We start from the raw sequence: 23,315 nt of genomic DNA on the forward strand, positions 1-23,315 counted from the left end.
CCCTGGTCTTAAGAGCACTGCGCTCTAACCAATGAGCAAGCCAGCGGCCCCGGAGGGAACTTTTTGAGGTAATAGAAATGATTGACAGCATGATTATGGTATTGGCTACACTATTATATGTATTTTTTAAAATTCATCAAATTGTACATTTAAAATTGGTGAATTTTATTGCATGTAAATTATATCTCAATAAAGCATATTTTTTTTAAAAAGTACAGATAAAGCTCTTTTGACTACCACTCCAAAATCAGGTTCCCTTACTCCCTGGGAAAGCTCCTTCTTCTCTCCACACTGATTAAACAGGTAACCAGTATCTACTGCAAATTTTGCTTCAAAGTTCTTGTTCTGCATTTACACACACACGAGGAAATCTGCACTTTTATATTACTTTACAGTACTTAGTCTTTATTTGGCTTTTTTCACTAACTGTATCTTGGAGATCTTTTCTTTAGAATTTATAGTTCTATTCCTGAGAGTATTTCATAGAATGGATATACTATAGTTTATTCTGCCTCCCCACTGTCATTCAACTATCGTTGAGTGTCACGGTGTGCCAAATGCAGGGAATACAATGGAATGTAAAGATGGACTTCAGTCTTGCCGTCTTAGTGTCTTCAGACAAGTGGGAGGAGGGCTGTCAATAGTAAAAGTGAAATCATTTAACTACGAAGAGCGGTTGTTTCTTTGAGCCTGAGCGATTTATCTAGTCAGGTCAAGAAAGTATCTCCCGGGCCAGCCCGGTGGCTCAGGCGGTTAGAGCTCCGTGCTCCTAACTCCGAAGGCTGCCGGTTCGATTCCCACACGGGCCAGTGGGTTCTCAACCACAAGGTTGCCGGTTCAATTCCTCGAGTCCCGCAAGGGATGGCGGGCTGCGCCCCCTGCAACCAGCAATGGCAACTGGACCTGGAGCTGAGCTGCTCCCTCCACAACTAAGATTGAAAGGACAACAACTTGACGTGGAAAAAAGTCCTGGAAGTACACACTGCACCCCAATAAAGTCCTGTTCTCCTTCCCCAATAAAATCTTAAAAAAAAGAAAGTCTCCAAGGGAGTTAAATTTGAAACAGATCTGAAGAGTGGGTGAACATGGCTTAATTAGGTTAAGAGTGGAGGAAGGGGGCGCTGCTAATCCTAAACAGCACCACCAGTGTGGAAGAAGTAAATGGGAGGAGGCGAAGAGTATGGGGAACTTGATTTTTTATATTTTCTTTACAAGATGTATGTCTTACTTTGTAACCAGGAAAACATGATGATTATAAATATTCTTAAAAGTGAGGAGGCTTCCCACCTCAACATAAAAAATCTATCTTAAATGCCTTTTCTGGGAGAGAAATGAAAAGCAAATCTTCCTCATTGGATTCTTAAAAACCTGCAATAGTTGAAAACGTCTGGGGGCTCTTTCGTCTTGACACAGGATTAGGATGACCGGGCGTGGGGGTCGAAGCGTCTAGGCTTAGCTTCTTCCTTTGCCCCTTGCTCTCCGCCTGCACGTCGGCTTTTAACCGCTTTATCTCCTGGGAAAGAAAGGCCAGTCTTCACCCCTCCACGAGGGTAAGTGTCTGGTCCCGGTGTGTACGTTCGTAGGAAAAGGGAGTCCTCAAGGTGCGTAGCATTAGAGGAACGCGCCCCAAAGGCAGAAAGAATGGAAGTTAATTACCTAACCCAATATGCACAGCCCGTCTTTCCGGAAGCAAGGATTACAACCTCCTGGATTCAGTCATCTGGGCGGAAGCGTCTAGCCTTGTGTGTGGTTGGAAGTGACAACGAAGAATTGTGGGACTTTGTCTCCCAGTACGCGTGTTCCAATTGGCCTCGCCCCGCTCCAGGAGCCACGTCCCTTAGGTGGTGGCGACCATAGATGCACGTCAGCGAAGGGGGCCGGCCCGTCCCGAGCGCAGGCGCAGTGGCTCGAGCAGCACCGGAAGCGCAGGGGGATGGGGCGGCCGTGACGCGATTCTGGACGCGTTGGAGGGGCCGGGCCGCTGCCGGATTCGCCGCGGCTGCCGTGTGACGTGGCACAGTCGAAGCCTTAACACTAGAGCCGGAGGGGCCGCGCCAGTCGTCGAGCGGGTCCGCGCCCCGTTAGTACCTTTGGCGGTGCTTCGTCTGACACGCCGGCTAGCGAGCTGTTCCTGCCGCCCTCTTCCTCAGCAAAGCTTTCTTCTCGCTCAGTTTGCGGGGAGCGTGAACGGAGAAGGCCTGTGGACGCTCCCAACCTCTGCCCATCGCAAGTGCCACTACCGCCATGGGCCTCACCATCTCCTCCCTCTTCTCCCGCCTCTTCGGCAAAAAGCAGATGCGCATTTTGATGGGTGAGTGAGCGACCGAGAGTCGAGTCCCGCTCCCGGTGGGTCGGGGGAGGCTCGGGGCCTGCGGTTTCCGCCGCCCGCCGCGGTGGGGGAGGGGCGGCGGGCCGGGGGCCGGGAGGAGTTCTTCACCGGGAACAATGGGGCGAAGGGTTGGTCGTCAGCCCAGGCTTGTCCTGGAGGCCGGGCAGCGGCGGGGGTAAGTTCTCCTCCCGCGTTGGGCTTTCGCTCCTTGGTCTTCGTGGAAGCCCGACAAGGTTGGGCGCCGACGTGGGGGAAGCGAACTCGGCTCTCGTAGCGCCCGGAAGCCCCCGGCGAGGCCCGGTCTGAGGGCGCGCTGGCTCCCCGCTTCCCTGGGTGTGGGCCGCGGTCGGGAGCGAGGCCGAGCGGCGCCGGCCTTCCTGCTCCCCCTCTCCGCCCGGGGCACGCTCGGCACCCTGGGTGGGATGTGCGCGGTCGCCGGAGCCCGGAGCCCGGAGCCCGGAGCCCGGAGCCGGCCGGGGAGGAAGCGACCAGGCCCAGCGGCGGCCGGGGAGGAGCGCCCCGGCTTTCGGAAGAGTCCGCGGTCCTCGGCGCTCACGTAGCGAAACTTTGCTTCGCGCTGCTTTCCGCTTCGTGTTTTTTCTCTTTCCCTTTTCCTTGTTCGTATCCTTCAAAACTGAGGTTTTCCTGAATATGTTTGTTTTGGCCACTCTGAAACACTAAATATACAGAAGGTTCCCTCCCCCCCCCAAAAAAAAAAAAGTATACGTACACATTTTAAGAAAGGGACAAAACCAGTTAAAATTGGGATACTCAGTATACGTGTACCGGTAAGGAAAGAGGAATACCAGTCTTGTACTTTTTTTTTTGGCACCCCCGGTGTTGGGTTCATTTTCTCTGGTTTTCAAACTCATGTTTTAATTAGTAATTGTTATTAGCCCAGTTGGCTAAGCTTGAATGAAAAAAGAAACATTTAGAAACTAATTTTTTTCAAAGCCCATGTCAAATTTTCAGTACCTGAACATGATGCTTAATTTTAGGGCAGCCTTGTGGATAATTATAAAGGTGTTCTTTTCAATTCTTTTGAAAAACAGGCTTTTGAAAACCTGTTTGCGGGGTGTGTTTTTTAACTCAGCTGCGGGAGAAGGGGCTTGTCACTTGGGTGGTGTAGGCAGCGCCGCCCCTGCGGTGCTGGGCGTCATCTCCATCATAGCCAAGTCCCGCGGGTCTGAATAATGCGAACAGGAGCCCCTCTCACTTTAAACGTTGAAACTTGTTGGTTCATTAACTTGTTTTCTAGAGAGTGGAGGGGGAAAGGTTTTGTTTTCCAGTTCTGTTACCATTGAAAGTTTGACAAAGCAAGGTTCGGTGACATTGCAGGGTGTATGAAGATGAAGGGTATACACATATTTGGTTCTTTCTTTTACTTTCTTGTTCCAGCCTCTTCCCAATTCATGGAACAATTGTTAATGATTCATTCACAAAGGTAAATTAATGTATTTTCTCTATCGAAGTTTGTCAGATTTCATGTATGCAGGATTTTAAGAGGGCAAGCATATTTAAGCTTTAAAAGTCACTGAAAAATGGTCGTCTGAAAAAGGATCCGTAGTCAGTGGGAGGACTTTGGATTGTGATAATGAATTTTCAGCCTGTTCCTTAAAGGGATTAACTACTACTGATACGTCCTTGTGTTCTGGAAATGCACAACTATGGTTGGTCCTTTTACCGAAGATTTATTGGAAATGAATTGCTGGTTTTCATTTCCTTAGTCTGTCGTGGTGGCTAAAAGTTTCAGAGGGAGAAGAAAGGTGGAATTATGCTATAAGTACTTTCCTGTGTTAGGGGAGTAGTTCTCATTTTACCCCCCAAAATGATGGAAAGACAGTGGAAGAGGAAAAGTATTTACTTAACTTTGTGCATGGGATAGAAGTCTTGATTTGGAATTACTCATTTTGTGTTAAATGTTTTATTACTCAAGATTGCTGTTCTTGTTTTGCATTTTCGTTTCAGGATAATCATGTTCTCTTGATTAAAAACACTTCAGTCACAAGGTCAACTTTTATGGTACCTCATCAAATGAAGTAAACTATATGAAGGACATGTGCCTGGATAGGGAAAGAGGTGATTTGGAAGCTTGATACAGTTTTTTCCTCCAGCTTTATGAGTGACAACATAAATAAATAGATCACCCTTAAGGTGTCTGCTCCATTGAAGTATTAGAATTACTAGTTAATTATTGGTTTTTCCATATTAATGTTCTGTGGCAAGTATGTGTGCTTTCTTTTCTTTTAAAAGGCTTAGATAAAAATTCATGCTTTCTTTAGTCGGTGACTTCAGATTTTACCATCTTAATGTTATTGAAAGAGCAGTTAGCTGAGTCTGGTTTGCCAAATTACTGTGGAAAAGTTTTAAATTTTATTCCTACACCCACTCTTTCAGAAGTTCAAGTAACTCAAAAAGATGTTTGAAGTTACAGCTTGTAGTTAACTAATTTAAAAAATTAATAAAAAAAAACAATGTCAGATTTAAAGTCATTTAAACTACAGATTGACAGAAATTGTGTAGTTATTTCTTAAAGGAGAAATCACTCGTGACATTATTGAGCTTAAATTCAGAGTTTCCACCTTATATTTCTCATGTAGCCCTGCATAATCCTATTTTAATTTTAAGCATGATCTCCATGTTTTTATCTGTGATAAGATGTAATTTTGGTAAATGACTCCCCAAATTGTGTTTATATCTGAAAGCTCTAATGTGTTCTGTAGAGGAATTATTAATTCTGCTTTTTGAACTTGCAAGTTCCTGCCTGTTGAAAAGCTGGAAAAGTTACTTTCTAAAAGATTGCTAATACCAGTGAAGTTCTGCCTTGCCCTTATACGTGACTGTGGCTTTTTTGGAACTAGAAAGGTTCAGGAGGAAGGATCCTCTATTTGACAATTTGATAAATATTGCCAGTATATTAAGTGAGGCTTCAAGCTAAAGAGTGGCGTTTCATGCCTTTTTCCTCTAGCGTATTTTGTAAATAGTTACTTCGTAATTTTTTTCCAAAGGCAGTTTTGTACCTTTATTCTACAATCAGCAGTTAGTCATCCACATAAACTGTAGATTTTTGAAAGTGGTGACAGGTACTTAGGTAACCAACGTATAGAGCTTATTTGGTGACTCTTCATCCTCATGACACTTTCTGGACAACTGCACCTTGACACGGTGTGGAACATTCCTTATTCCTTTGGCTCAGACAGCTTTGTTGAGTCTGGTGTCAGTGCGCACATCTGGGGTTCCCATCTCTATGGCAAATTTCCCAATCTCTGAGTGCCTGAGAGGCACACTTCTTAAACACACTCCATGGATGCGGCTGTGAATGTTGATGGTATATTCTCTGGTCACTATCTCATTGATGGCAGAACGGCCCATTTTCTTCTCACTACCCTTCTTTGGGGGAGCCATCCTGCAAAGGAATCCTGGAAAGGGATTATTTTGTAATTTTTAAGGTTTGTCCTGATTCTAAAAATATGCCCTTTTTGTTAAATTTAAAAAACATGATAAAGAATTACCTGTAATTCCACCAATCCACTCTTATTATTTATTGTATTTGCTTTAGCCTTTTAAGAGGAGGTTTTTGTTCCTCTACAATTATAGTGATACAGATAGAATTTTGTGTTCTTTTTGATTTAGCTTATTATCGTGTTTTCCCGAAAATAAGACCTAGCCAGACCATCAGCTCTAATGCGTCTTTTGGAGCAAAAATTAATATAAGTCCCGGTCTTATTTTATTATAAGACCGGGTCTTATGTAATGTAATATAATATCGGGTCTTATATTAATTTTTGCTCCGAAAAATGCATTAGAGCTGATGGTCCGGCTAGGTCTTATTTTCAGGGAAACACGGCAGTAGCATTTTCTCAGGTCATTAGTTGAAAACATAATTGCCAGCCTTTAAAGAAAAGGCCCTTCTGATTAGTTATGTAATATAGGGAAACAATAGAAAAGGCAAAATCTTTAGTTTCATTCCACTAGAAGTTGATACAGCCATCCATCCTCTTGCCTTATTACGCAGTGTGGCTATCAGAGACCTTGATAACTTGCTGCCAATTAACACATTGATCAAAGTGCAGATATTTCTGATCTGTTGGATAGAAGCAAAACCTGAGCTCATTATGATGTAGCTCTCATTTTGATGGTTAAACCTCTGAGGAATTAGATAAAATATTAAGATAGAGTGTGTCCACCAGAAAAATCTGAAGGCCGGATGGCAGTATATAAATATTATTTGAGAGTTCTGGCATCAGACCTAGGTTTTTTATTGTTGTTGTTTGTTTTAATGAAAAAAATTGAGATGTAATTCACATAACATGAAATTCATCTCTTTAAAGTGTACAGTTTAGTGGTTTTTATTATATTCATTAAGTTGTATCACCATCACCAGTCTTAATTCTAGAACATTTTCATCAGCCCAGAAGGAAACCCTATACCCATAAATTGTCATTGCTATCCACCCTCCAATTCCTCCTGCAACCACTCATCTACTTTGTTTCTATGGGCTTGTCTATTTAGGTTATTTCATATGATGGAATCAATCATAATATATGATCTCTAGTGTCTAGCTTCTTTCACTTAGCATAATGTTTTCAGGGTTTATCTATATTATAACATGTATCACTACTTCATTTCTTTTTATGGCTGAATGGTAATTCCATTGTATGGATATACCACATTTTGCTTATCCATATTCATTCGTCAGTTGATGGAAATGTGGTTTCCACTTTTTGGCTATTATGAATAATACTATGAACATTCATGAACAAATTTTTGTGGGGGCATGTTTTCAATTCTCTTGGATAAATAAATACATAGGAATGAAATTGTTGGGTCATATATTAACTATGTTTAACATTTTGAGGAACTGACAAGCTATTTTCCAAAGCAGCTACACCATTTTATATTCCCACTAGCTATGAATGAGGGATTTAATTTCTCCACAAGACGTAGGGTTTGAATACTTGTTTTGCTACTCCTGTGGTTCTGGGGACATTTCTGAATCTCAGTTGCTGCATCTGAAAAATAGAGGGTTATTGTGAGGATTAAATTACAAAAATGTGTGGAATCACCTACTATTGTGGTTGGAATACAGTTAGCTTTCAATTTTAAATTATTATGAAGTTGTACTTTAAGCTTCCTTGTGGAAAATTTGAAAGAAAGTAAAACATTAAGAAGAAAACTAGCATATCTGACATTTTATGCTCCTGAAAATACTTTTTCTTCCCAGTCTTTTTCCTTTCTGTCTTTTTTTTTTCCTCCAAGTTGAGATCATTGGAATCTAGCTTAATTTAAAAATAGAAGTATTTCTTGCTTTCATAATTTGGTAAACATACTTTTTAATGACTGGCAAAGATTTTGGGGGTAGTTTTGCTGCTAACAGTTTGGTCAAAGTGTAGGTCCAGTTAAGGGGAGCAAGTAATTCCAGTATATCTTTCAATACAGTGAGTTGCTTACAGGGGTGAGAGGGAGGGACGGCATTACTGGCCTGTACAGATAAGAGTCTTATCTTGGCTGGTTGAAAATTGGTTATAGTTTCATTTTGTGGAGAAGTCTCATTGCTAAATATTGCAACATTAAGAAAATACAAACTTAAATGACTCAAGGGGCACAAAATTGTTAGACCAACATGTTTTTGAGTAAAGAACTATAGGTATAACGAGTTGTAAGTGATGGTATACATTAATTTGTGCATCTTAAATCTTAAAATAGAAATACCTTTTAAAAAAACAACTCTCCTGGTTTCCATTTATACAGCACTATCATTTTGGGTGCAACTCAAAAGGTTTCTTTGATTTTAGAATCTTCTATATGGCTGTGAGTCGTTTAACTGTTGTCTTACAATTTTTACTTCATAAATAACTTGTAGATGCTTAAAAACCCTATGGTTGCATTATTTTGTAAAATCCCTTTTTTTAAAAATAAGTATATAAAATATATTCAAGGCTCTTAAGCAGTAATCTTCCTGATAGATGCATCAGGAACTGTAACCAGCCCAACATTTTAATAAAGGAAATCTACTACTTTGGAAATTTGTTCTTTTTAAATAAGTAACATGTTTATTGTGTTAAAAAAATAACAATGTAGAAGTAGAATATTACTTACGCAAAGCAGCAGGTATAAAACTTACTGTAACTTAAAATAGTTATATAATCATAATTTGTCTTGGCTTTCTTCGATTTCTTGTCACTATTTTTGGATATACACTGTTTTTAAATGGTGATGTGAGGTCCAGTTGGACCCCAATGAAGACTGGCACGTACCATAGTTCTCAAAATCTAACTCAAGTGTTTTTTCTAATCGACATCTCAGTGTCAGTTCTTCTGACTTGGGCTTAATCATATTTGGACTTAGTTAAAGGGGAATTTTGCTTTGTTTTGAAATTTGATCAAAATCACCTGAGGAGGATTTATGTTCTCAAGAGACAGCCTTTTCAAACAATGAAAATATATTTCCCTGTTTTCTGTATTTTTACTGAAGATGCCAAAGTTTAAGATAGCTACTTTTGTTTCTTTGTGTATTTTTTAGAATTACGTTTTCTGATCTTTTTGATACTATTCCATAAAAAATAAAACACTTCTGGTAACAGTTGGCTTTTCTTATGCCCATGAGTAAGGGCTTAGAGTGGGCAGCTCACTCTGACAAGTAAGTATATCATACTGTTTTGGAAAGAATAAATCTGTATAATAGTATGAAGAAGTAGGGAATAAAGTTTGATTAGAGGATACAGGAATAAGAAGGCTTAAAGAGGCCCAAGTTTCCAGAGAGATCTTAAAACTACCCTTTATAGGGTATAGAGCAAAAAGTGTTGTTTGTTATATATATATATTCAGAGTAGGAATCTGAACTGCCTGTAGCCTTTAGCTCTGTTTTGAATTAACTGATAAAAGTTAAACTTACTTGCATAGGAATGTATTAGATAAGTGATGTGATTTCTCTTTTTTTTTTAACTTAATAGCATTGGTTTTGTGTGCTACGTCTTTGATTAAATATTAAAGCATCCTTGCTTATTAAATCAATACTCAGTTGAATTTCAAAATCTGACAGCGGAAATCTAGGTGGCTAAATAGGATGTCCCTAGAACAATTATACATTCAATGAGCTTATTAGATATTGACCTTCCATTTATGATGTCTTTGACAAACAATGTAGAATATGTAGGTTTTGAGAGATTCATACTTTAAGCATTCAATTTGTGCTTCACTATTACTGTAATAAAGTGGTAAGCCTCTTGTTCTAGTATCGTTCCCTCCCTCTCCTGAAACAAGTACATTCCTTCATGCTTGTATCTGCCTCAAATGAATCATTTTAAGAATTTAGACATAACCTATATTGGAGATGAATATGATAGGGCCGTTTTTACAACCTCAATCAATTAACCAGTCTTTTCTCATTTCTGCACATTTGATGTTGAAAGGGATTTAGGTAGGGATAAAATTGGCCTTACCTTCTTTGTCATTTGTGGAGACCAGGGCACAGTTTTTTACACTAGCATCGAGCAAGACCTTTTATCCCAAATTTGTTCTTTATATAAAGGAAATTGAGTTTACAAATCTTAAAGCTAATTCGTTAACTCACTTGTTCTTATATATGTTCTCTTATTCAACTTCTAATTTGTATTTTTAAAAATGGTAGTAGTTCATAGAATTAATGAGGATGTAAATTGGAAGAGATTGTATTAGATTATCTGATCCAATCCCCTATTTTATAGCTAATTCCTCTGGCCTCAGTTTCCTAAAGCGACTTGTTTAAAGGCACTTGACTGGTTTGTGGCAAAGCAAAAGTAAAGATTAGAGCTTGAGTCAGCCAGATACTCTTCTTATCACTATTACATGCTAGCTCTCTAGGTCTAGAAAGAAAGATGAACAGCCTTTATGTAGAGGTGTTGCCTTTGGGAATCAGAAATGAGGTAATTGCACTTCTAACTCATTTGTGTGACCAGTTCACTTTAGCTTTCAAACTATAAATTTGTTGTAAAATTATTTCTTAGCATTATTTTTTAGTGCTTTTGGTCTAGATTTAAAATCTGTGATGTCTTTTTCTAGTTGGATTGGATGCTGCTGGCAAGACGACCATTCTGTATAAGCTGAAGTTAGGGGAGATAGTCACCACCATTCCTACCATCGGTAAGAAAGTTTACAGATGACCTTAATTTGTATCATGATAATATAAAGTGAAATAGAATACAGTTTAATTTTGAAACTAAACTTTTTTTTTTTTTTTTTAAGACTTTAGTGTTTTAGAGCAGTTTTAGGATCACAGAAAAATTGAGAGGTTTCCCATGTAGCCACTGCCTCCACACATGAATACCTTCCCCAGTTGGCAACATCACCTACTGGAGTGGTATATTTGTTACAATTGATGAACCTACATTTTCACATCATAATCGCCCAAAGTCCATAGTTTACCTTAGGGTTCACTTTTAGTGTTCTACATTCTGCGTTTTTGGATAAATGTGCAGTGACATGTATCCATCATTATAACTCCTAGGTTTTTAAATTTTTTATTTTCTAGTAGGACTCTAAAAAAACCAATTCTGAGAAAAAGCCACAATAAAGGGATTTATTTTCTTAATGACATTGTGCACAATGGTCTTTTTTTTTTTCATCTTTGTAGGTTTTAATGTGGAAACAGTAGAATATAAGAACATTTGCTTTACAGTGTGGGATGTTGGTGGTCAAGACAAAATAAGGCCTCTCTGGAGGCATTACTTCCAGAACACCCAGGTGAGGAATGCTACACATTTTTATAACTTTTCTTTATAGGTTTCATGCTCTAAAGCGTGCATTAATATCTACTGTTTAACTGGCTGTTGGTGTTGACTACAGGAGTTGGCATTCTTCTTATCACTACTTCCATGTTCTTCAGTGGACTCTCACTCATGCCTTTGACGGCTAAGTTACTGAGGGTGGAAGAGTTACATGGTTGTCATAGTAATATTTTGGAAGACTGGGTGGGGGTTGGTTCTCAAGATTGAATTAGATGTCTCATCAGTAGTTCTTTTGGTTTCATTCTTAGTTTAGAAAGTAAGGTCTGTATAACTTTGTCATTGTAGGTTTAATGGGTGTAAGACAATGGTCTTTCCTTTTGCTCAATTAATTACTTACTTTATTGGAATACATTATAAAAACATATTAAGGTAGATGCACTATGTTGATTTATAAGATACTTTTGTATTAATGTAGTATATATAATACTGGCATGGAAGAGACATTAGTGATCCTGTAGAGCAGAATTTCTCAATTTGGCTGTACATTAGAATCACTTGGGGAGATTTTAACACCCCCAAATCTTAATCATAACCCCAGACCACTTGAATCAGAATCTGTGGGAATATGCACTAGGTATCAGTAGTGCTTCTCAAACTTTAATGTGCACATTAATTACCTATTTGGTATTTGTTAAAATACAGACCAATTCAGTAGGGCCTGGCTGAGTAAGGCCTGAGATTTCTAGCAAGTTCTCAGGTGATGGTGCTGATGCTGCTGGTCTGGGACATTACTTTGAGGAACAAGGCTCAAGTAGATTTTTTCAGCAGCACCACTGTTGACACTCTGGGCTGAGTAATTCTTTGTCGTTGGGTGAGGAGAGGGCTTTCCTTTGCATTGTAAGATGTTTAGCAGCCTCCTGGCTTCTCCCACTAGGTGCCCACAGCACCACCCTCTTTCCCCCCAACCCAGATGCATCAACTAAAAATGTCTCCACATATTGCAAAATATCCCCTGGGGACAAAATTACTTCTTGAGAGCCATGGCTCTGGTCTTATTCTCGTATGTGAGGAAATAAGCTTAGAATGATTTACTGAAGACTGGAGTGCTGGTTCTTGTTCTGCATTTCTGTTTAACCTGGTTTCAACTCGAGTATATGTTTTCCAAAGTTGTGTGATGTTGTAAGCAATTCATGTATTTAAGATTTGCAGATGCAGATGTCAGTCATTCTTGTTTTCCAACTCTTACAACATTGTATATAAGTGAGGTATATTGCCACCAGGTGGCAGTAAATACCGTAGGTGAGTGGCTGGAACAACCAGGTTTAAGTATATGTCATATGAAGTACGTGGCATGTTTTTTTAATTAGAAAATTAGAATGTTTCTGTTCATTAGCATAGATGTTGTTAAAAAGGATATTTTGATGTGTCACATGCTTTAAAAAACTGTTAATGGAAATTTTCAAATACACACAAGAACAGGTAGCATAATAAACTCCCACAAATCTATTACCCAACTTCAATTATTAGGATATGGCCAATATTGTTTTATTGGTACTCCTCTCTAATGTACTTCACCTTTTGGGTAATTTTAAAGTAAGTAGTAGTCATTTCAATTAGGGAATATGCTTTTGAAGTAAAAAATAGGTATGAAGTTAAAATTTTGCTAATCCTAAATCTTAAAATTCTTAACCAAGGGTAACCCTGGTCTTACCCTAGATTTGTTTAGAATGCTTTGTAATTTACTTTGAGTTCTTAATTGAGATTAGACCCATTCCTGGCCTCTTTGGATCACCTTAGAATCATAAGTCCAAGTACTTCTTCCTAGGGAGTTCTTACCTTCTGGAGAAAGCTTTGTGTATTACCTGATATTAATCACATCTAGCTCTTACAGCTTGCTTTCCCAGTATTCCTGACCAGTTCTTTTAGCTATAAAATTTAAAAGAAACTAATTATGCCATTTAACCATTTTTCTAACTTATGTTAATCTGGGATCACAGTGTTTATTGTAGTAGATTCATCTTCATTAGTTAATTCCAATTATTTTGCCCTAAATAATTAAGTAAATATTTGGCCATTTAAGTAATCTTTTCTTATAGAAGCCAGGCTTATGTTTGGAATCTTAGCTTTTCTATACTCTTGATTCTAGGCTATCCAAGGAAGTGAATAACTTAGAAATTATTTCTAAAATAATTCTCCCTCTCAATAGACATTTGGGACTGATTGCATTACTTACATTTTAAAACAGAATAAAAATGGATTGTTAGTACAAAAAAAAATTAGATCCCTTTTAGAGGCGTTACCTCTTCTATAAGATAGGTTCTAAAAAGGAATAGCTTTGGGAGTAGGAGGAAAAGGAGGAGATGCTATGTTAATTAAATGCCTGTGATAAGCCAAGCACGCTGCTAGATTCTTTCATGCTTTTATGATTGCACTTAATTTTTAATAGGCTTATAAAGTTGGTGGTATTTTACAGAAGAGGAGGCATATTCAAGGATTAAGTAATTTATATAACTAATAAGGAGCACTGAGATTTGCATTTGGGTGTCTCTTTACTGCTGTACCGGCTCATAGCACCAAAAGTTTTTTCAAAGGTTAGGATATTTAAATTGATGATTTCCAACAAAGATAAAGGAAATGGGTTTGAAATTTGCTAGATCAAAAAGCAACTGTTATTTAAAGAACATAGCCTACAATATGTATTAGATACCCTGGCAAACTCAGTGCTGGTGGTAATACTGAGGGATAAATAAAAAATGATGGAGCCGTCAGTGGATTTAGTCTAGTTATGTAAGTAATAGCACAGGAAAATTTGTGATAAAAGTGACAAATGATCAAAAATACTTTAGCAGTCAGGGTTGTAGGTAGAATATTCAAAGTAATCACGTTAGTATTAATAGGAAAAGATTTTAATAAAGCTGTGAAATTAATCTGCCGTCCAGTTGACAAATTTTTTATATTTCCCATTTGAAAGTTTTTAGGCAAGTCTTAATTCGACAAATTACTTCCGAATTCCACTTCTTTTGTAGTACAGAATTCCAACATTTGTGACTGTCTTAAAGAATGGTGACTACCTTCCTTTTTCTTAAGAATTTACTTGATCAAGTCAGCCTTGAATTTTTCTTGATAGTATTTTGCTTAATTTTCCTTACCTATTCTGGAGTTGGCAGGCAACATTCTGGAACAACGCTAACTTTTCTTGATGAAGCATATAAAAACTACTGTAGTGTGCCTCTTCCCCTCCCCTTTTTTTTTTTTAATAGCATTTTGTGCGTTCCTTTGAATCAGCTAGTTAATAAATTTGTGAATCTTGAGGATCAATGGCTTATTTTCCTTTTGTCCCCACTTTGTGGCCATTTTGTTACTTACACTTACCTGCACTTAAATATGTAAGGGCTTAGGGAAGTGGGGAATGGAATAAAATTCAGTCTTAGCATAGTTGAGGAAAGTGATCATCAGTTGGTTAAAAGTAAGATTTCTTTTGATTTGAAATAACATTTCAAATGTTGAAATCAGAAATAGTGTTCAAGTTTGTTTTTATTATTTAGAGCCCTATTCTTTCTTTTTAATAAGGGGACATTTTCTTCCTAACATTTTTACCTTTTGATATGGTTTTGTTTCCTGTACTCATGTTTTGTATTTAGTGTATCCTTTAACTGTTATAATTTATTTAAACAATTTTTCCCCAGGGTCTTATTTTTGTGGTAGATAGCAATGATCGTGAAAGAATTCAAGAAGGAGCCGACGTGCTGCAGAACATGGTAAGAATATTTTTTTAATTTATCATTTCCAAGATGCATTTTTCTGGGTGACAGTGAAGGGTGGTAGTAGTTGGTACATCTTAACTGTGTGGTTAGATTACACAAATGAATTTTTTTAGCGCTAGAAAGAACCTTAAGAAGCTGTCATCACAGGTTCTTAAGAATGCACATAAAAATCTCTTGTAAAGCTTTAAAAAAAAACACAGAAGAGTAGCTAGTTAGGGAGAAGGCTGAGCTTGTTGGAGAATGCTCCATGAGGGATTTTGATGTGTATCTCTGGTTGAGGATGTCTACATTAGTTCAGTCCTTTATTTTATAGACATAAAATCTATAGTTTTGCAACTTTTGTGATGTAGGGATCCTGGTTCAAACCCCTGTTACTATTACAAAACATTTCAAAGTATACATTATAGGCATAATATGGAGAAAAGTGAATCCAATGGAGGTAGTAGGATTTTGGTTGACAGTGGCATTTTAGCCTTGCCATGTATCAGACTAATGTTTTCCTGTTCAGACTGATAAAAAGCCTGAAGGGGTGAGGTGGGAATTGTTGAGGCAACTTGTCATGGTTTCACACTTGTAGCCATAAAATATAATTCTAATTCATTGTTCCTCAGACTGGAGTGTGGTTTGTAAAACCATTGTGTTAGTATATGTGTAACTAAGTAACTTTTTTGTTCTAATGTATTAAATACTGCCCCTTCTGCTCTTTTTTTTGTAAACAGCTATAAGATAAAACTTGGCTCATTTACAATGTACAAGTCATTTACAATGTACAATTTACAATGTACAATGTACAATGTAAAATACAAAATTTTACAACCATTACCACAATCTAATTTTAGAACACTCACTCTCTCATCACCCCATAAAGAAATCCTAGTACTATTAGTATTCATTCCCCAGTCCTTCCTCCACTCCACCCCACACCCCCAAGCCCTGACACCACTAAACTATTTTCTGACTCCATACACATGCCGATTCTGGACATTGATATAAATGGAATTATTCAATATGTGGTCTTCTTGTTACTTTTCACTTAGCATAAGTTTTCAAGGTCGGTGTTGTAGCATATATCAGTACTTCATTCTTACCGGCTTCTACTCATGGAATTATTGTGTTTTTCATGATACCGCTGATGTCCTTGTATTGTACTCCTGCTGTTTTCTGATCCATCTGGTTGGAAACGATTAAAGTCCAAAAAGAATCATTATGTAAATGCTTTTGCTACTAAGTACCATAAGATCCTGCCATAAATATTTATTGCCCCATGTGTTTCTTGGGCTTGCCAATCCTGACCCTCAGTGGATGATCATGAAGGCTGAATGATTTACCTTAATGGAGTACAGGATGATTGGCTTGAAAAGTTTTCCTTTGTTTGAAGGCATATGATAATTTCCTTGGGATTTAAAAATGAAGGATAAGAGATTTAAGTTGGAGTACCTGAACTTTATGTGGACAAACTGGGTTGCTGTTTAATAATGTATCTAATGTTTAATAAATAGTATATGTAGGAAGACCGTGTTTTGCATAGTTGGTTACAATAATTGGATACCAGTTTTTTACAAGACCAGTGCTCTAACCCCTGAGCTATAGGGCCAAGATACCAGTTTTTCAGTTGTTAATATCTTAGCTTTCATTTCCAGCTTAAGGAAGACGAGTTGCAAGATGCAGTGTTGCTGCTTTTTGCAAACAAGCAGGATTTGCCAAATGCTATGGCCATCAGTGAAATGACAGATAAATTAGGTCTTCAGTCTCTTCGTAACAGAACAGTAAGTATTTGGAGGTTCATATTAACCTCTTATTAGAATTATTAGGATAATTATTTTAGCTAGTATTTACTTTAAATATTTATTGACTAATTGTCCCCTTTGAACAAATAAGCACATTATTTTTCAGTAATCATTCTTATTCAAACATGAGCTTTTCAGGCGTTATTTCATACCTTTATAAATGCTGTGTTCAATTTTACTTTAAAGTATGCTGATATTGTCTCCATTTTTCAGCTTTTAATATATATCCTTTAGGGATCCAAAGATTTAAGTATCTTTATTTGATTTGATTTTTGTTAACTTTATCCTCAAAACGTTTAGTGTTGATAAAGATGTGGAAAACTGTAGTGTATGAGAATTGTAATGTCTAAAGATGATTGATATTTAAAATTTTGTCTTTTAAATAGCTCTGCAATAAATATTTTGTAATTTGTTTTTTAGCAGCCATACATTAGATAATGTGTGTACTGTTTGCATGGTAGCATCAAGTCTTGTGACCTATAATTAAGATATTAAATAAGTTTTGAATTTAAAATTGTAAGATATTTGCTCTCTAATAGCTTATCATTTTATATCAGTGTTTTAAATATTCGCAAAACACAACATACTGTTTTATATATAAAGATGATGTCACAAACTATTGTTTTGTATTGATATCACAACATACTGTTTTATATATAAAGATGATATCACAAACTATGATAAGCACAAACTACTGGTGCTTTACAATAGTTTTTCATTAGCTTGTCAACAAGGCAAATATTGTGCTGTGGTGATAACTCGTGTAGACTGTTTGCGATGTTCCAGGCTGATTTAAATAAGATAAACTGCAAATGACACCAGTTTTCCATGCTGTGAAGATACAAATTCATGCCTTTTTCCAGCCTCTTAGGTTATTGGGGTGTTTGGTATTCAAATAATACTTGGCAGCATGGTATACTTGCAGTGGCCTTGCAATATTAAAGCAAGCTCTTTATTCTAAGACAAAATAAAACTGGTCAGTAAAGAAATAAAAGTAAACTATCCTTTCAAGGTAATTAAATTGTTTTCTAGGTCTTTTTCTTGCTATTTGTAACTGAACAGCAGTACATATAGTTACTAAAGTCATTTTAAAAGTAGAATTTTTTGGAATTCATGACTAAAGACAGTGAAATTATCTGAAAAGCTTGACTCTAAAACGTCAAGAAGTCCTGTATTCTTTCAAAATTTTGCCTCCTGTACCCTGAATTTTTTATGGACGAGATTTATAAGGACCAGGTGGATAGTTTATTAGTTATTAATCTTCCCATGAATAGTCTTTTCAGATTAAGTAGTGAATAGTTGGTTAAATTTAACGATTGGGTAGGATTCTTTAAATGTGAGAGGAGTTTGTGAGAAGCAAGAGTTATGAGAAAACTCCCAATCTGTACGGTTACTGAGGTCATTAAATATAAAATCAATTATTTGTGAAATGTAATACTTTAATGCATTTACTCATTTATTCCTATGGTTTTATATGTTAATTTTTTCCTATACGTTTATGGTAACTGCTAATATCCCCAGGCAACTGGGGGAAAATACTTAATTTTCTGATTAAGAAAATTTAAACGCTGTGTTATACATAGTCTTACGTTAAGTATTTTCTTGTCCTTTCTTTTTAGTGGTATGTTCAAGCCACTTGTGCTACACAAGGAACTGGTCTGTATGAGGGACTTGACTGGCTGTCAAATGAGCTTTCAAAACGTTAAAGGAAACTGGACATCTAACGAAGGACATGTTTGATAGAATTGATCTAGGCTCGTTACAACAAAATTAGCTTGCATCTTGGTTATTAAACAATATCTGGGACTGGTTTGGGTAGAATATTACAGCGTTTTAAACTTATTTTGTTGCCAATTGTTTACCAAGCATAATGTTGCAATTTAGCAACATGTTTGGTTTTAAAGAAATTCTCCTTAACTTGGAAAAAAAGTGTCCTCTTTTAATTTTTCTTCCCTTAAGCCTAAATGCCTGGACATAGCTATTGTGACACCTTTAAATAAATCTGTTTTGAATGTTTTTTGAGCCCTCAACAAATAATGTTTTAAAGTTATCCCCTTGCTACTTTACTGATAACCTTTATCATTCCGGGGACAGTCTGCTGATTTAAAAAATGTAGCATTCCATTTGTATTTATTTTTCTCCCTTGCCAAAAAGATTTTCTAATACTGCTTGTACTAGCCAGGGAAATGCTCCAAAACACTATTCAGATCCCTTGCACTGAGGAAACTTGTTTTTTCCCCTCATTATTGACTCCTGGCTTCTATCAGCCAAGATTACCTTGGTATGGTTTGGATTCGATAGCTAATTAGTTCTGTGCTGGTTGCAAAGAGTTCATATTGAGATGATTTTTTTAATACCCAGCAGATTGTCTTTCTTTATATTGTATCTTTTTTATGTTGCATGTTGCTTTTGGTATCAGCCTGACTCTTTGCCCAGTATATGATAGTTTTGCTGTTGTTTTATTGTTTATTGGTGAACATATCTTCAGAATTTTTGAAAAACTCATCAAACTCAAATGAATACATTTTCTTCATAACCCATTTGGACCTATTCCTAATAAAATGATAAACTATGTAATTGGTGTGTTGTTTTTGAGTCTTAAAGATGTTTGAAATGGATTTTCTTATTTAGCGAAGTTGATTTGCATATTTGACATACTGTGAACAATAATACAGATCCCAGTGAATTTACTAATTGTTTAAATTGGACATAAAATATGGGTTGCTATCGTGTATATAACAGAGTGGGGAGCAACTTCAAAAATTTAGTGTTCTTTGATAAAATACAATTTTGACACTGTATATTTCTAGACGCAGATCAAGAGTAAAAAGTTGTAATAAAATGAACTTCCCAAAAAGCATGTATGCATGTGTTTGTTTTCACAGCTAAGGTTAGTTAAAATACAAGTGCTGTTTGCGTGGCAGAACGCATAGACTGGTAGTGAGGTTGCTCTCCTGCAAAGAGACGAACAAAGTTCACAAGTACTTTTTCACTTCATAAATTTCAGAACTTCTACAAAAAGCTGCATGTGACAGATTTATTTGTTAATAAAGTAATACAGGTAGTATGTACTTCATTAACTACATCTAAGTTATTAAGGACTCAATTTGGTAACCTCGTGAGTAACTTTTGTTTTTGTCTAATGTTTCATGTATTTTATAAACCTGGCTGTTGTTTATCCTCCTATATTTTATTTTTTTTACACTTTATTTATTTTGATATTCAATGTTATATTAATTTTGGTGTACAGAAAATTGGTTAGGCATTTATATAATGTAAGATGTAATCCCCCTGAGTAATACCCACCTGACATTATATATAGTCATTACCATTTTATTGACTATATTCCCTATGCTGTGCTTTACATCCCCATGAGTATTTTGTAACTACTGATTTGTACTTAATCCCTTCACGTTTTTCACCCTGCCTCCAATCCCCCTCCCATCTATCACCCCAATAAATCTAGTACCCATCAGACTCTATACATAGTTATTACAATATTATTGACTACATTACTTAGGCTATACCCTACATCTTCATGACTGCTTTGTAACAACCAGTTTGTACCTCTTAATCCCTTCCTCTTTTTCACCCAGTCCCCTCTCATCTGGCAACCATCAAAATATTCTCTGTACTTATGAATTTGTTTGTTTCATTGTTTACTTTCTTTGGATTCTACATATAAGTGAAATCACATTGCATCTGTCTTTCTCTGTCTGAAATACTCAGCACAATACCTTCCAGATCCATCCGTGCCACTGCAGATGACAAGCACCCATTCCCTTCCATGGCTGAGCATATTCCATCGTATATATGTACCACCCACTCTATCCATTCATCCATTTATGGACACCCAGGTTGTGTCCACATCTTGACCATTGTAAACAATGGTGCAGTGAACATACTGACGCACACCCCCTCGAAGCAGTGCTTTGAGTTTCTTTGGATAAATACCTTGAAGTGCAATTACTGGGTCCTCCTTTGTCTTTTGCTATAGCCTTTGTTTTAAAGTCTATTTTGTATGGTATTGCTACCCCAGGTTTGTTTGTTTCCGTTTCCATGAAATATCTTTTTCTGTTCTTTACTTTCAGTCTGTGTGTGTCTTTTGATCTGAAGGGAGTCTCCTGTAGACAGCATATGTAAGGGTCTTGTTTTTTAATCCATTCAGCGCCCCCCATCTGTTTTTTCTTTTTAACTTTTTTTTTTTTTAATTGGGGAATACTGAGAAAACAGTGTGTTTCTCCAGGGCCAGTCAACTCCTTATTGTCCTTCGATCTAGTTATTGTCCTTCAATCTAGTTGTGGAGGGCGCAGCTCACTGGCCCATGTGGGAATTGAACTCGCAACCCTGTAAGAGCTCATGCTCTAATTAGCCATCTGGCCGCTCCTAGCCCCCCGCCCCATCTTTTGATTGGAGCATTTAATCCATTTACATTGAAAGTAAATGTTAATAGATAAGTAGTTATTGTCATTTTATTCACATATATATATATATATATATATATATATATATATATACACATATATATATATTTTTTTTATTTGAAGTCTCTCCAACATTCTTGTAATACTGGTTTGGGGGTGATGAACTCTGTTAGCTTTTTCTTGTCTGGGAATTTCTTTATCTCTCCATCAATTCTAAATGGTAGCTTTGCTGTGTAGGGCAGAGTACCTTGGTTGTATGTAGGTCTTTGTTTTTCATCACTTTGAATATTTCCTGCCAATCCCTTCTGACCTGCAAAGTTTCTGTTGAGAAGTCAGCTGACAGTATAATGACAGCTCCCTTGTAGGTAACTGCTTTTCTCTTGCTACTTTTAAGTTTCTCTCTTTGTCTTTAACCATTGCCGTTTCATTAGGTTGGCGCAAAAGTAACTGAGGTTTTTGTAATTTTTCAATCTTTTAAACTGCAATTTTGCACCAACCTAATGATTATGATGTGTCTTGGTGTGTGCCTCTTTGGTAGGTTCATCTTATTTGGGACTCTGCACTTACTGGGCTTGTATGTCTTATTTTCTTCAGGTTAGGGAAATTTTCTGTCATTATTTCTTCAAATAGGTTTTCAATGCCTTTCTTCTGGCACAACTATGATGCAAATGTTGTTATGCTTCATGTCTCACAGGGCCGTTAAACTGTCCTCATTTTTTTGGATTCTTTTTCATTTTTGCTGTTCTGATTGGGTGTTTCCTTTATCTTCTAAATCATTGATTCGATCCTTTGCTTCATTTAATCTTGATTCCCTCTAATATACTTCATTTTAGTTATTCTTTATTTCTGACTGGTTCTTTTTTATGTTTTCTATCTCCATTTTTATGTTTCCTACCTCTTTGTTGAAGTTCTCCCTGAGATGATTGAGCATCCTTATAACTAGTGTTTCGAACCCTGCGTCTGGTAGACTGCTTGTGTGCATTGTGTTTAGTTCTTTTTCTGGAATTGATTAGGTCTTGGCTCTAAAATTTACTCCTGAGAGACATTGAGGCTCAAACATATTTTTGATAAATTTCTGATATACATGTGACATTTTAATCAGGTGCCTAACTTAAAGGAAGTTACCATTACTGGAAGGCTACTTGGCCGCTTCTGTTTCTTACTGTGTTACTTATAGACTTTACCTTACAATTATTTCCACAAAGCATATAAAATTTCTGATTGGTTATATTCTAGTAACAAAGATTTTGAGAAATCAACAGCAAAAGCAACAATCTGCACTCAGTTAAGAATGATTAAGACAGTAATTCTACTGATTATACTAATTATAGTAGTAAATAATGTCTCCAAGGTCCTTTATGTTTTACAGTACAGTTGAGTCAAGTGCCTTGACCTTGCTAGGGATTTCTGCACTTCTCGTGGTATGCTGCAAATTATTGGCATCTAAGTACTCAGCTGGTGTGTGGCTTAACATTGCTGTCTGCAGTCAGGGACCTGGCTCTCAGGAACGGACCAGTACTTCGGTGGCAGCGCTTGTTTAGGCTGGGTTGAGTGCCATTCAACTAATTAGGGAGGTATTAAGCACAGACTGAGCAAGATTTGCCTCTTGGATAGCCTTGAAGAGGTGAGGGATGATGATTTAAAAAAGGGGGCGGGGGAGGGGATTGTTCAACAATAAAAAGACAGTTTTAAAGTGGGCTCCAAAGATACAGAAATGGCCAACAAGCACATAAAACGATGCTGAACACCATTAGCCATCAGGGAAATGCAAATCAAAACCACAGTGAGATGTTACTAGGATAGCTGCAATCAAAAAGAAAACAAGTTTTGGTGATGTAGAAAAATTGGAACCCTCATACATTGTTTGTGGGAATGCAAAATGGTGCAATTGCTTTGGATAACTGGCAGTTCCTCAAAAGGTTAAATATTTTCCATATGGTCCAGCAATTCCATTTTTAAATATATGCCCAAGAGAAATGAAAACAGGTCTACTGTATAGCATTATTCATAGAAGCTAAACAGTGGAAGCAATCCAAATGCCCATCAACAGATGGAGATAAAATATGGTATGTCCATACAATGGATTATCATAAAAAGGAATGAAGTACTGATACAAACTACAACATAGAAGAACCTTAAAAACATACCAAGTGAAAGAAGCCAGTTGCAAAAGACTCCATAATTGTATGATTCCATTTATATGAAATGTCCAGAACAGAGACAAAAGGTAGGTGAGTGGTTGCCAGGAGCTGAGGGGAAGAGGAAATGGAAGTACTTGCTAATGAGTATGGGGTTTCTTTTGGGGGC

At 37.1% G+C, this 23,315-nt stretch overlaps 1 protein-coding gene and 1 pseudogene across 4 annotated transcripts; one reads left to right on the forward strand and one right to left on the reverse strand.

Annotated features, from left to right (window-relative positions):
• Positions 1-1,927: 1,927 nt before the first annotated feature.
• ARF4 (ARF GTPase 4) lies at positions 1,928-19,161 on the forward strand. 3 transcript variants are annotated; one of them, XM_081072812.1, is made up of 7 exons: positions 2,017-2,311; positions 4,298-4,408; positions 10,369-10,449; positions 10,940-11,049; positions 14,720-14,791; positions 16,438-16,563; positions 18,204-19,161. In XM_081072812.1, the coding sequence occupies exons 2-7, from the start codon at positions 4,378-4,380 to the stop codon at positions 18,288-18,290; spliced, it is 507 nt and encodes a 168-aa protein (XP_080928938.1). In that variant the 5' UTR covers positions 2,017-2,311; positions 4,298-4,377; the 3' UTR covers positions 18,291-19,161. The 3 variants fall into 3 exon arrangements, with proteins under 3 accessions (XP_080928937.1, XP_080928938.1, XP_080928939.1); XM_081072813.1 differs by lacking the exon at positions 2,017-2,311 and adding an exon at positions 3,728-3,773; XM_081072811.1 differs by lacking the exon at positions 4,298-4,408 and having other exon boundaries at positions 1,928-2,311.
• Positions 5,363-5,734, reverse strand: LOC308507329 (large ribosomal subunit protein eL31-like; annotated as a pseudogene). The gene has a single exon. The product of its transcript is annotated as a large ribosomal subunit protein eL31-like (transcript).
• Positions 19,162-23,315: the final 4,154 nt, after the last annotated feature.

Source organism: Rhinolophus hipposideros, assembly GCF_964194185.1.
Source record: "Rhinolophus hipposideros genome assembly, chromosome: 14".
Classification (NCBI taxonomy): Eukaryota; Metazoa; Chordata; class Mammalia; order Chiroptera; family Rhinolophidae; genus Rhinolophus; species Rhinolophus hipposideros.